Source organism: Ptychodera flava, chromosome 7, assembly GCF_041260155.1.
Source record: "Ptychodera flava strain L36383 chromosome 7, AS_Pfla_20210202, whole genome shotgun sequence".
Lineage (NCBI taxonomy): Eukaryota > Metazoa > Hemichordata > Enteropneusta > Ptychoderidae > Ptychodera > Ptychodera flava.
Genome location: NC_091934.1, coordinates 3,444,967 through 3,459,676, shown reverse-complemented (window position 1 = coordinate 3,459,676; position 14,710 = coordinate 3,444,967). Strand labels below are relative to the sequence as shown.

The following is a 14,710-nucleotide window of genomic DNA, read 5'->3' as shown; positions in this document are numbered from 1 at the left end:
AAGAATGACACGTTGTATTGTTACTTAAAAACTGGAGTCTCATCCTACGCCCGCACAGTATATTCCTGATGCTTTGCCGACAAAGGCAAGGCTTCGTGCAACCACAGCCTATGGTGGTACACATTGACACCTCATCAAGACATCGTTAGAATTCTTACTGACTCAACGCATACACTTGATCACCATAGAGAAGGCACAGAGCATGGATTTACAAAGTCTGTTTTTGTACATCCATGTCTCTACTACCTCCATGCATGCACAGAGTAACCAATCATACCAGACAGGCATAACACTAGGAGATATAGGTGCATTGAATGATAAATTTTAATACAGTAGTTGTGAAATATACATGGTAGCTCAGATCACACCGCAACAAACAACTAGTCGGACTGTCGACATCTATTTATGACTTGCTTCGCATCTAGCCTGATTGTGTACACTAGGTGCTGGAATGGCGGCAAGTCTCTGCTACCTCCATTTGTCATGGAAGTAACTCCATGCCATGATTAAAGAGAATCGCAATGTCTTCTTCACATAGACAACGCTACCCGCTTATTAGCATCGATTGTGACATGGACAGTAGCAACGAGACGCGTCTATTGTCTCTGATTGTTATAACCTAATCAATTTCAATATCGGTGTGCACTGACAAAGTGACCTATACGGGTGTACTCACTCACTAATACAGGGGAAAGTTTAAATCACCCGCAGTTCTGTCTACCCGCTTAATGCAAAACCATGATTTGAATTACAGTCACTTATGTACACGGATGTCATTCTGAAACAGCACTTGTTCATTTCAAGTTGGACTCTGCGTATGTCCAGTTAAGGGCACTTGTCTTTGAGAGAACATCGAAGAAGACTGATCAGCAATCTGCATCAAGGGCCAACAAAACATCTTGAGACGAAAACAACAGCGATCGTTCTGGTATCTGAATCCATAGCTTGATTACTGTGTGAGTACGTTTACATTGCTCAACCTAATTTCACATTACAACTTGTCAAACAAATATCACTGTCAGCGTCAATATCGTCTAATATTACAGACACCAGCGGTAGAGCTGTGATATAGATGTGTTGGTGTCTCTATGCTCAATATCTGAATTGCCTTCAGTTTTTTCTTGGCTTCAATCGTTTAAATCTGCGTTTAGCAGTAGCTAATAGCGAGGACACCATTCTGAAATAATGGCGATAGAGCTACATCTCGTTCAAGATTGGCTGGTCAGGGAAAATTTTCGGAACAGATTACCTTCGTCGGTGTAAAGTTGTTTCCGCAAACGGATAAAAGTATATGCTCTGACTCTTACGTATTTTGGCATCGGAGTGTTCCAAAAACGAACGTACATAAATTGATGGTTATAATGACATGGTCTACACAACCATCATTTGTTGGTGTGCTCGGGTTAACCGCTCATTGTATTTTCGGAAAGTGTCCTAAAATCGAATATTTAGATTCAGTTTCCAATTGAGTCAAATCATTTAGTATATTGTTGTATGTCGGCCTTTGATGTAAGTCTCTTTCAAGGGACAATTTCACGTTAAAGCAGTCGTTCGAATGCAGATATCATTTCTAAACATTTAAACATGGTAATATTATTAATTTGAATTTTTATGTAGAATTACAACCGGCATAATTCTTTATGTTCTCCTCTATTGTACGCTTGGACCACAGTAATAATCTTATTGTTAATTCATATTTACATTTAGCCGGTACATTTGCAAGAATCACTTCTTAAAATAGAGTTTCGTTCGCTTTGTACGAGGTCGCCAACACCGCTGGCGGCAGCACAGTAAACCTTCAACTCGATTGAGTACCCGGCCTATCCTCATGCATGCAAATGAGATGATATCCACAATATTCTCATATAACTTGATCTAACCTCTTGCAGCACATCGAAAGTCACTGCACCTTTTTCGCGGCAACCAGTATAGCAATGGCCGCTGGATGACGCCGGCATAGGAAGGGTGTACGAACATTTACACCCTTCCTATACCGCAACCCTCACATTTTTAGCTAAAAAATATTGATATAACCTTGACTTCTAACCCTCGTTTTCCGTTTTTAAGTCTTGCAAAAATGTGACCCAATATAACTGTAAGAATTTCCGACACCTTGCTTCGTTGTAATGGTTGTAGTCTACATGCCATGTCTTGAAGCTTCCGCGAAGTACAATGAAGGTTGAAGGTTTACTACGCTAAGTTACAGCGCAGATTATTGGTTATGGCACTCATATCACAGTGACATTTGACTGATGTCATATCTTGCTTTGGGCGATATCAAAGCAGCAATTCCTTGTTAAACACTGTACGTGGCACTTCCAGCATTACTGGCTATCCATGCTTCTTTAGCAAAAGTCCCTTTTCCGGAATAAGTAAAAACTAAAAAGACACCCTTTTTGAGAAATAGAGGAGAAAATTAGAATAAAATCGCTCCTGTACACTCATTTTACGCGAAGAAGCACCACCGCCGGTCTCTCTCAAAGTTCAAGGACGTGACAGCGTCATTAAATCAACAAAAAAAGTACAAGAAAAGTTGGAGCATGGATGTAGCGGAATATAAATTTGATTGTTAAGAGATTGATGAAGGAACCGTTTTTTATTAAACTGATTTAACAACACTAGAAATTGATGGTGTGAGAATGGTTGATCCATCATGATTCCGGATTGTTTTCTAAAGGAATATTTAGCTTCCAACTGGAAACTTAGAAATTCCTTTTATTCAAAAGCATGAGTTGAAAATCTGAAAATCTGGAGATAACCCAAATATGGAGATGAAGACATTGTATGTAGACAAGTTGAAGTTCGTGTATCATAGTAATGGTGAATGCTTTATCTCTGAAGATTAAGATCACTCCATTTGGAGCCTGATTAAAGCAACTCGAATTATTTTGTCCTGTTGCGCAAATATTATTAGTGAAGAAATATTTACTGATGTTATCATTATCATATTTGTAATATGACCAAAGCAATCTCTTCATGACAAATACCTATAAGTTTGTCTTATATAAAAGAAACTAGCAAATGTATATATGTTCATGACAGTTTAAACTTTTGTTTGATTTCAAGCATTTACTGCTCAACATTGTAATAACGCTGATGATTAGTGATTAAATGTCCCCGAATAGTCCGGAAATGACGGCAATCAGTGATGAATTAAGAGCTGATGGTCATCATGACAATTCGTAAATTGAAGGGCAGTGTATCTGTGACTACCAGCACGTATGGTAAGATACGAGACTCAAAGGAAAATATACATCAATGTTTATCATACTGAGTTGAATATCATCTGGTAAATGGTGCCTTTTAGGGCTAGCGATTTCTTCTTCATATTTGTTCGAATTATCATTGTCAAAGTTTATTGTAGATCTTCACTTACAAAAAGAAAAGAGTAAATTTGCCTCTTAGAATAGATTGAATCGTAAACAGGTGTTGTGTTCAGATTGCGATATCCGATTAGAAAGATGCTAAAATAACCCGTATGATACCAGTAGAATATTCAGTTAACAAAGCAGTGTGCCTTACACGATTATATGGGGAAGGAGAATGCGATATAATGGCCTAGTATTGCTGTTTTATGAGACAAGTCTTTAAACAAAGTATTGTTTGGTGACTGATATTATATCAAATCGCACCATGATCAATATGAATTAGACTGAATTCAAGTAACACTGCCAAAAATTTATGTTAACGGTCGGGAACTGCGCATGTGCTAGCAAATTTCTAGTTACATTATGTAATTATTTACAGAAGTAATCTAAACTTTATTAGATCAAAAATAAGGCCGATTTTTATCCATCACGTCTTAACTCTGAATAAAGGTCATACCGGTCAGTTTCCGTGACAACAAATGAATGGCTTGTTTCTCTTAAATCTTAGTATAGCGTGCATGTGTCTGCAACATATAATTAGACGAATGTGTAAAATCTAAATAGATTTAAATTTGTGATCTTTAGTCTACAGCCTTTATTATGGCTGATTCACTGTCGTCGTAAAATTGTGTTTGCAGTGAAAATGGTCAAATTTCCAACCTTTAACTAGACTGATGGGTTGTTAGTGCAGATATAGAGAAAAAAACACATTAGACAACGTGAAGGGTCTCGTTAGGTCATTCCCACAAACCATGATGATTTGATGATGATTTTGATGAAGGTGCTAATGATATTGTTCAAATTGCACGCTATCGCCAAAATCACAGTGTTACATACAACTGCAACTACAGACGGGTAGTTATACATATCATTAATGGCACAATATTTTCTACCTCAGTAAAGTTCGGACGGAACTCTGCAACTTTTAGCTCCTGCTTCATCCATTTAGAAGCTTATGAATTCAGTTTTCATTTCAGATCCTTCTTTTCGAGTCATACAAGTCCCGCTAACTTCAAAGTGAAAAGAAAACCTATATCATAAAACAAAACGGAATATAGAATGGTTGAAGGAGGTAATGGCGATATCGGAAGAGAGAGCGGTTCGCTGGTCGAAAAAAGCACAGAGATAAATCAGAAAAAAGAACAAGAAGAAAATGAAGAGATTGAAAAAGAAAAGCCGACAATAAAAGCTATGTCCACAAAACTGAAAGTCTTGCTAGCTGGACTTTGTATCAGTAGATATTTCTATTACACAGCTTATTCAATGATCGCGCCTTTTTTTCCAGATGAGGTGAGTAAATATAGTGTGTCGCTCACAATTTACAATAATTATTACATGTCACGAATATTACTACTCGCCTGATTTTAGTTCCGCGAAAATTATTTCGACGTCTGGTTTCAACTGCTTAAAATGCGTAGACAGTGCTAAGAAAGCATGAACAGGAATTAAAAAATGTCTTTCTAGCGGAAATTGACTTTACAAACATATTTTGTACTAATCGCTAGGAAACAGCAAATACTTACACAGAAATTAGATTTCTTGAAAGTTTGAAATATTTTGTTTTTGTTTTTCTCCCAAGGCTATTAGACACGGTGTATCTGACACTGTCATTGGTTTTATATTCAGTAGTTATGCTGCTACCTGTGTGATTTTATCGCCTCTATCTGGAAGATTGGTGAGTTTTCCATTTTTCCAAGATATTTCATTGCCCAACTTGCATACGACTAATCTTCTTTGCACTGACTATAACATGTTGACGTAAATATGACTTGATAAGAATTGTGGTGTGACACAACAACAACAACAACAACAACAACAACAACAACAACAACGTCTTGTTCAATGTAACCGTGCTTGGTAACGCAATGAACCCACAAACGCATTTCGATACTCAATCAGAAACAACACCTTAAACAAAATCCTAACAAAGCAATATCATATATCTCTAATCAGGTTCCGAAACTCGGGGCGCGGTTCGCCTATCTATTCGGAATGTTCGGTGCTGGATTAACTACACTGTCATACGGGTGAGTCCATACCAGTGTGCTCCAACAACAGTAAATATTGTGATGGTATTTATCATGTGGTAAAAATTGAAAGACACCACTAAATTTTATTTGATGTGCTGAAGGAGCCTGTTTTAGAGAGCAATCAATCGGGTTTCCATGGCAATGTCTTGGTTACTGTAAAAGCTTTACTTGTAACATTTGTATTGATCAATACCATAAATGATGGTCTGTAAGAACTGAAATCCAGTAATTTTAGAAAACTGATATTTGAACTTACTTCCATTCATGGATGTTTTGTTTAAAAACTGATTAACAGAAGAAGAAGATAATTTTGAATGATTATTGGGTAAGGGTCAAAAGGACACGAATATTACTTTGATTGGCCAATATCAGCTGCAAGTTATGATCCATAGTTTCCAATTGTAGAGTCTGCTATAGATTTGAAACAAACTGTAGTTTTGAAGATATCAAACGGAATTCATCGTCACATTTGGAATCATTAATTATTTTAAGGTTGAAAAAAATCACCAACTTTCTACAGAAAACATCTTAAGCGTTATGATGGAAGACTGTCGCGTAATAGTAACACAATTCTTTTCGCCATTCTATTTTCAGGTTTCTTGACAAAGTTGCCCCCGACGAGTATGAATTGTTCACTGCACTGGCTTTTATTATTCGTATAGCCGAAGCCTCTTTTTGTATAATCAGCATCAATGCGTCCATGGCAATTATTTTCCATCAATATCCTGTCCATATGCAAGGATTCGTCTTGGTAAGTCATTAAACAGCGCCACCTAGCGAGTACCATTATTAGTATAATTTGGTGATGCGATGAAATAATTTTGAAGTTTCTGAAATCTTATTATTCCATCTCTTTCTTGAAAAAGAGTCGTTTAAAATGTAGAAGTAGCTTAATTTTTGGCACCATGACATGGACGGAAATTTGCCACCATGCTAAGTCTGGTTTTTTCACCTCAACTGTGTAAATTATTTATAGTCAGCAGCATTCGTTGCTTGTTACTGATGACCTCCCTGATATGTCCTCGAACTCAACACTAGATTATTATACCAGTATACCATTAATCTGATGACGAAACAAACAATCACTGCATTCCTATTATCATTATTTCTAACTTCCTTACAGGGAATAACGATGATGTTCTTTGGCGCGGGATTAACAAGCGGACCTTTGATTGGTGGAATTTTGTATGACGTAAGTATCCAAATGCACACAATATCGTAAATCACCCGTCGTATATCTAAGTCACAGTGCGCCAGGTGCAAAAAAAACCAAAAACATTTATAATGGCAATGGTCTGTTTAATGTGTGTGTCTCCTGCCAAGAACAGTCAATGTGAAATCAACGATTGAAAAGTAAAACTTCTACGTGCAGTTGATAGATAGCAATTCATAAATTTTGAAAATATCTTTACAGAGGCCACTCATGCATATCTTAAAACCGATATCTCGCGTATGTCTACACTCTGCAATGTAAGTGTGCGTCTCTTGTTGTGTAAACTGTAATTGGTCAAATTCATTGCCATTATTAAACAAGTCACTGATGTATTCATGTTGGCTTCAGGTTGGTGGTTATGAATTACCATTTTACGTGATAGGAGCCTGCATTATGCTGACCGTACCTCTGAACTACTTTGTTGTGGACAAAGAAATAGGTACGTACTTTTTTATATTACGTCATTTTGTTAATGCCATTTTACATATGTTGCTTTTAGACTGTATACTTTACTATGCTCTGGTGATTTGCCGCATGGCGAAGCCTCTTTGAAATGACATTGTGTCGTGCTTTTTGTTGTAAATCTACTGTAGCTTGGGCATATCAACTGTATTGAAAGGTGAATTTCCGTCGCCCGAGGGCGCTCGAGCGAAGAATTCTTCAGTCTCCTTTGCACTGAAACCTGGACGTTGTGTGTGCGTGTGACAGTGGTGTGATAAAGAGTATGACGATGGGATGCATTGCTTAATATCATTTTGTTGACCTTATATTGCAAACATTATATAACACGCATTAGATTACAGGGGGATATTTGTGCTTCATTAGAGTTTTTCAAACATAGATTGTCTATTCTGTTTCAGACGCTCTGAAAGAACAAGGTTCAATTGTTGAACTTTTCAAAACAGCTCCAGGAATTGTCATTCCATCGATAGCCAGAATGAACACGGGAATAGTAAATTCCTTTGTTCTGCCAATATTGTCACTCTACCTCACATCAACGGTAAGGAAAGCCATTTCAACATAACACATACTGTAATAAAACTAAAAAAGTCAAAGGATTACTTCAGGATTGCTGCCGAATGGCAACTTTGATATTATCAGTTTTCCCTGTTATACATCAATACTTGGAAATAAAACTAAATGATCAAAGAACAGCGTTCATACCTACAAATAGATCTTGCAAGACATGAAGCTTATGATATTGAATTCGCTGACATAATTATTAATTCTGCAGAATGTCGATGTAGATTGCAATTTATCCATGTCAATCGCTGAAAATTGTTGAGATCAAATCGAATCTAAGATGATGAGAAAGTCTTAGCGAAACAAACACGTACTTTCACGTAGATAAGAAGATTTTTAATAGATGTGTACACCTGATAAATGGCAGGTGATTACATGAAGTTTTAACATTTGTACAATTCCTTTTCAGTATGCCATTCAGAGCAAAACATTGGAAGGTTTTATATTTTCAATATTGACTTTTGGCTATGGTGTGGGATCACCAGTATGGGGCTGGCTTGGCGATAAACCAGTAAGTTTACCTTTTCTTGAAACATTGATACTGAGATGACGTGACGAAAAAATAGTCCAGGATTTTACTGGACGTAGTCAAGCAAAGAAACGAAAGTCTTGCCTCAACGAACAGAAAGATGAATCACTTTACTGTTGAGGTCCAAGACAAAGTTTTCTTATTAAGCTTCAACTGAAACTTATCATCGGTATTACTAAATTATACAATGGATACAAATGAATTTTTTTGAGCCAGCACACCGCCGTTAACTCATATAATGTCAAAGATTTTATAAACCACATCTGGATAACATGATAGCAAGATAGATATTGAAAGAAACACCTTTCTTTCCATCTACAGACAGAACATATATATACAAATATAATTAAAACATCTCTGATTTAAAGGAAACGTGAATTGATATAACATTGCTATTATCTTCATATCACTGAACTCCAGTCATTCATAAAACTGATGTTTGTGTTTCCAATGGAAACCAGCACCGGTGAATATTTACATCTTCATATACACTCTGATCTCTATCGCTAAAATTGATCACTTATTACGGTCACTTTATCCAATCACTCTATTTCATTATCTCACGTTTCAGCGTTTGTTGCGATGGTCCATACTTGCTGGTTTAATCTTAGTCACTGTATCCGTGTTCTTCATGGGTCCCTGTCCTTGGTTTCACATTCCACCGTAAGTACACACAATTATATCATGTGGCATAATTTTACATATTCATAAACCTGACTCGTGTTACCTAAGCTGCGATTAGAGAGTAGAAACATGATCCCAGAGCTGACTTTCGCAAATTCTAGCTTAATCAGTTGATGTGTTAAAATCTAAAATAATCACCTTAATTTATATTGAACTTGTCACTCAAAATTTCCAAAGGTCGTCACAACGCTGTTACCAATTTGAGATTTTTTCTTCATTTCATACTTAATTTTATTGTTTGTCTTGGCTTGCTTGAAATTTAGATATTTGTGGTTGCTCTGTGTGACTCTGTTCCTGACTGGATTCGGTACTGCAGTGGGTGTCATCATAATGGTGGATCTTATGGAAAAAGCCAAGTAAGTACATTTCATTTGTATAGAATATGTCACAGTCCTAATACTCACAAAAATCCACGTAACAAAGAATTTGCTTGTCATGTGTTAGAATAAAGAAGTTTAATTTTACTTTTCTTCATAAATGATAAAATAAAATAATTCATAAAGTAATTATAAAATAATTCATTTTTCATAACAGAGAAATTGACACCGACATAAATAAAAATTGAGGTGAAGGAACAAGATTGTATCACACATTGTCATCGCATTGTCGACAGATTTGTCAGAAATTATCTTATCATACTGGTGTCATCTTTGAAACATTTTCCCATCAGATAATCCCAGTCAGATTCTAAATTTTCTATTTCCATGGCGTCAAAATCCTATTTTGAATAAATATCCATTTCGCCTATAACCATTCCCCATGTTAAATAGTTACGCAAAGATTACGAGAAATTTTCCATTTACAAAGGCACATGTACAGTCTCACTGATCAATGTTCACAGATAAAGATGAAACTGTTTGCTTTGATTCATTGGAATCTGCAATATTGATACAAAGACACACAAGAAGTTCACCGCGTTTTCTATACGGAACCAATAAGCTATGTGACCACATATTGACATACAATGTTCTTTCCCAATCAAATGTACAATATTTTAGTTTCTGAACACTCACTTGCATCAGCAAGTGGCTCCTGTACAAACAGATTTCAACATCAGTCACTCACATGACAGCAGAAAATGATGCTCCGTTCGCTGCTACTACATTAATCCTCCTGTTAACAATTCTGTATTTATTCATAGACGTGCAATGTCTCTGTTTGTTTGTTTACATTACAACAATGGCAAAGTTGTCTATTCATTAAGCAAGAAGTGATGTGGTTAGGAACAAAGTTTCTGATGATCCATTGGAAATATTTAAAAGCAAGATTTACTCCAGACTGAGACTTGAATTTGAATATCATCGTCTAAATGAAAATTTACATATTGCTTTTAATATCACTTGGGCCTTTGATGACATTCTGTATGACATTCATGACGGCCAAGTCTATGATGATGATGATGATGATGATGATGATGATGATGATGATGATGATTATTTGTATTATTATTTATTTTCATTATTATTCAACAGGTCATCTGGTATGGAGGACAACTTAGCTCTTGGTGCCATGGTTTCAGGTGTTTACTATTGCGTGTATTTCATCGGGTAGGTACACAATTATAGTTTTAACCTCACGCGAAAATAAGAATAGTTGGACAACAATGATGATTAGGTTGATCGAAATCGATTTTTTACTCATTATATACACAATTGTGGCAAACATTAATCAGCGTTTTCATTTATTGTAATACCATTAAAATCTGTTAAAATTAAATCTGAAATGATACAGTTGTAGAAAGGGGTCACGACTCTTTGTTAGCCATGCTAAATAAAACCAGCGGATAGAGTTCTGCTGGTATGTTTGTCCGGATCATTGTTTACACATGAGTAAACACAACAGTTGCTATTTCCGTAACCCGACATGACGTGCACTGCACAGTAAATGCTAATAGAGATTCAACAGTGTAATTCACATGGTTGTATCTTTGAAATCGACACACAATCGTCGCACGCATCGAACAGTGATTTCTGGATCAGCTGACCACTCCCACAATTGGATACCGTAAATACAAAGACAATGCAAAGGGGAATATCAATAATATTAATTCGAAACACTGCTTGTGATAGTCACAGACTCTCTATCGGGGACTGAGTAATACTGAATGAAATATGCTCGGCCCATTGGAGATTTATTTCAATGTCCATCGTTTAGTAAACCACAGTCTCTCCACACTTTGGAGGGATGTGAGTAAACCTAGTTGATGTTGATTTCTCTCGTTTAATTTCAGTACTGCCATTGGTCCGATACTTGGCGGTGTATTCTATGAATTGTACGGGTTTGCATGGACCACAACAGCTGCCGGATTTATCAGCATTCTAACCTGTCTACTTTACGGTGGCTTTATGGTGAGAGAAACACACTTGGCAAGAAAGAGACAGGAATACTCCGACCTTGAGAAGAATGGCGTTCAACTCAGCGAGTTTCCAGCCAACAATGAGAAGATACCACTCAGTCAAAGCTATCCACAGTACACGCAAAACTAACATCGACCTCATGTAGACTTGCAACGAACATTCCTGAACTGTGAAGAGCGTATTAACCCTAGATTTTCTGAAGGTGAATATGTTAATGAATATATTCATCAAGCGTTGTGATTGAAGGATTTCCATCTTATACCAACGAAGAGTAAAATGATAAGAGTCATGTTCTGTGATATATCATGTACTCCTAGACAAACGCTCAATGTTACTAGTTGACATAGTCCAGATACAGCCTGATTTTCAAACACTCTCTGCAACGCAGAATCAGTTTCATTGAAGCAGTTTCAGGGCCTAAGAATAACAACTTCTATCTTTCAACTATTCCCTCCCATTTTCCAATATTTAAAGAATCAGATTTGCCGCGCAAACAGTCAGACACATGGACTATTCAGCACAACCAGGGGAAACAGCCACGTGCACGTGATTATGTGTACTCCCCTGACGAACACGAAAATTGTTTATAACTAACCTTTTATTTCTTTAATATTTCTTTCTTTAAACTCTAGTGAAGGTCAAACATACATTTGTTTGATTTATTTTTTAAGAGCAACGTATAACATAAACCAAGTCTTGTATCTGGTCCCCTGTCCTATTTCTATCGCTGGCTGCGCTGCTCACGAAAATAGGGACCCTATTTGCGTGAGCAGTGTAGCCAGCGGTAGAAATGGGGCAGGGGACCAGATTAAAGACTTGGATATTTGTCGTTCGTTGTTACAATACAATTTCATCGGACAATCAGGTATAGTTCACTAATTAGTGAAAGTGTATGCTTTATCGACGCAATCAAGAACATTTGACGACTCACAACACAGAGACGATGAAGAGAAATTCAGTTGTATTGTGGGTATTCGGGCGTTATGTCACGTGACCGCAATAGCATCAGGGATTGGCATTTTTACCGACACTAATTGGCAAAATAATCACAATGAGAAATATTTCAACAAGTTACACTTGTATACGCCTAAAGTTTTATCTTGATCAATGAAGGATGCGATAATGGTAATAAGACAATACATTTGAAATAATGATGCCTTCCCTGACAGAATTTCTAAAGGAAAGCGTACAATTGCAAATGTTGATATCCCTGTTTACAAACATGATTATCATTTGAAATAGATTTTAATGTCAAAGATGTGATTAGTTTGAAATATCAACAAACACTGTACGTACATTTATTCGAACACAGAGTCAATTTCTGAACAACCTACATCTCGCTTCCCTTAATAACGAAACTCTTGTCATATTATATGATTTTTTATCGTATTATTCAACGGTTCTCTTCACGACTGGGCTATACGTCCCATCACGGTGTACCATAATGTTTTCTATAAGCACTTTCCTTGACAAAATATTCATCTCATGTTATAAGTTGTAATTACGGTAACGAGAGACGATGTTTTGACGCCTAGCAGAATGCACGAGAACATCAAATTTTACCGTCAGTAAGATCAGGGGCACATTAATGTGTTCCGAAACTCGCATGTTCCTGGTTTTGCCGTTTTGCTTTTTCTGTTGAAAATTTCCATGAGTCCCTTTTAGCAATCGAAATATTCTAAAATAAAAATGGTTACGTTGTAAATGTTGCTAAGGTAGGCAAAGTTGGCGACAGAGTAAATTTTGGTTATGAAAGCGAAAATTGAAGAGGTCTATGGGGATTATTCAAAGTCAATGAATTTTGACATCATATTGGCTGAGCTTGAAAGACGGAAATCCAAGACAAGCTTAGTTTTCCTTTTGTATCTAACATATGTCCCCAGACATTAACCAGGCACCAACCAGAAGTCATCATCGCCCTACTTGCAAAAACACACTTCTGTCAAAAACACTCTGCCGACAAAAACACACACTACTGTCAGAGGCTGCATCAATTTTCATTATTCATGTCAGCATTACAGTAACTGTGTATTTTATTTGAGTATAAAGGAGTTGCCATATAGTCCTGTTTTATCTATTGTATCAAGTCGGCAACGATCTGATCGTCTCAAAAACAAGTGTATATAAAAATAAACCACTTGCACAAGGGTCATCAGATTCTCTTATTGTTTTTTGTTTCATCTCTTTGATTCGTATTGTGTACTTAAGGGGAGGCGGTCGTCGGAACTCTTCTCAACGGTTGCCAGGGACCCCTACGACCGATGTAAATATGTATCTAGGGTACGTAGGCGATTGCTGAAAGTTGAAATAAGTTTGTTAAAAATGAATATAATAAAATTTAAATGATGCAGCTATGTTGAAGTGATGCATATAGATATCTTGCATGGAGTACATCGTTTGTAAACAAGAACGTCACACATGCGCAGTTCCGACGACAGCCTCCCTTTAACATTCAGCGCGTTAAAAATGTGGTCAACATTTACCAAAAAAGTACATGAGGTAGTATCAGGTCAACTTAATAAACTTGTTTTCCATCGCTCAATTTCAGATATAACTTTTTCTTCAGAATGATAGAGTATGAGTTTTGAAGTCCTTGAACAAATTCAATCTTTTTAAACACAAGTGCGGGGACAGATATGCGGACTCTCAAACTTTTACAATACATTTTGGTCTATCCACTTGTGGGGTACATTTTTCAGTTCATAGAGTAAGTAAATGTTTTACCGGATTACTTTTTTGAAAATCTTTTCCCCCATAGAGTAAACGCAGGGATGGCGATTTTGAATTTACATGTGTTAGGAAATATCGGGCAATTTGTTTCTCTGGTACCAAATTTTACACGGTGACCACCAATTTTTACTCTTGATTTCGAAGGGAACTGTTGAAAGATTCCTTGACGAATGTTTGAGCAAAGGTTTAAGTCTTTCAATTTCGCTAAGCCTCTTAAACACCACGACGATCTAATTAATCAAGATCCATAAACAGGCTATGTAAAGCTATACCTATGACAACTATAAGTCGAATTGTTTCAGTGGACTGTCAATTTTTTTGAAATCGTTGGATTCCAGGCCTTGACCCTTTCACGCCCATCTCCCAGTGTAGAGGTCACGCTGTGTTAAAGGAAACAATTGAATTAGACTAAACCATGCTGGTGAAGGGGTAAAAAGTATTCTGATAATATTACAGTTAGTCATTTCCTGAGAATATGACTCAAATCACCGTGGGTGGAGGGTCGGTGCTCAAAGGCAAAGGTGCATGTAGTAACTCTTGAAATAATAACGCTATAAGTTATAAATATTGTCAAACCTAAAATGAAATAATGCCTTAAAATATAGATGAGTCCATTGTGATATATTTAGTTAAGCCATGAACATTTTTCCAACCATCTGATGAGTAATTATCCTCGATTACAGCTGCTTCACGATTCATTTGAAATTCAAACTTTTATGTCAGTCATCAAAACAGCCGTTTTATGAATAAGTGAAAAACTTGAACTGAGGGGTAAG

The 14,710-nt window shown here is 36.6% G+C and overlaps 1 protein-coding gene across 1 annotated transcript; it reads left to right on the top strand.

Annotated features, from left to right (window-relative positions):
• Positions 1-559: 559 nt before the first annotated feature.
• On the top strand, positions 560-13,356 carry LOC139136582 (MFS-type transporter SLC18B1-like). Its single transcript, XM_070704333.1, has 13 exons — positions 560-956; positions 4,346-4,658; positions 4,948-5,043; positions 5,322-5,395; positions 5,993-6,149; positions 6,522-6,590; positions 6,960-7,050; positions 7,472-7,611; positions 8,044-8,145; positions 8,735-8,826; positions 9,111-9,203; positions 10,320-10,394; positions 11,078-13,356. Exons 2-13 carry the CDS (start codon positions 4,428-4,430, stop codon positions 11,331-11,333), a joined length of 1,476 nt encoding a protein of 491 aa, XP_070560434.1. The 5' UTR covers positions 560-956; positions 4,346-4,427; the 3' UTR covers positions 11,334-13,356.
• The last annotated feature ends 1,354 nt before the right edge of the window (positions 13,357-14,710 follow it).

Coding starts and splice junctions, on each gene's coding strand:
- LOC139136582 (XM_070704333.1), top strand. CDS start 4,428: ATGGTTGAAGGAGGTAATGGCGATATCGGAAGAGAGAGCGGTTCGCTG. Junction 6,591..6,959: donor TTGGTGGAATTTTGTATGAC/GTAAGTATCCAA, acceptor TGTTGGCTTCAG/GTTGGTGGTTATGAATTACC. Junction 9,204..10,319: donor GATCTTATGGAAAAAGCCAA/GTAAGTACATTT, acceptor ATTATTCAACAG/GTCATCTGGTATGGAGGACA.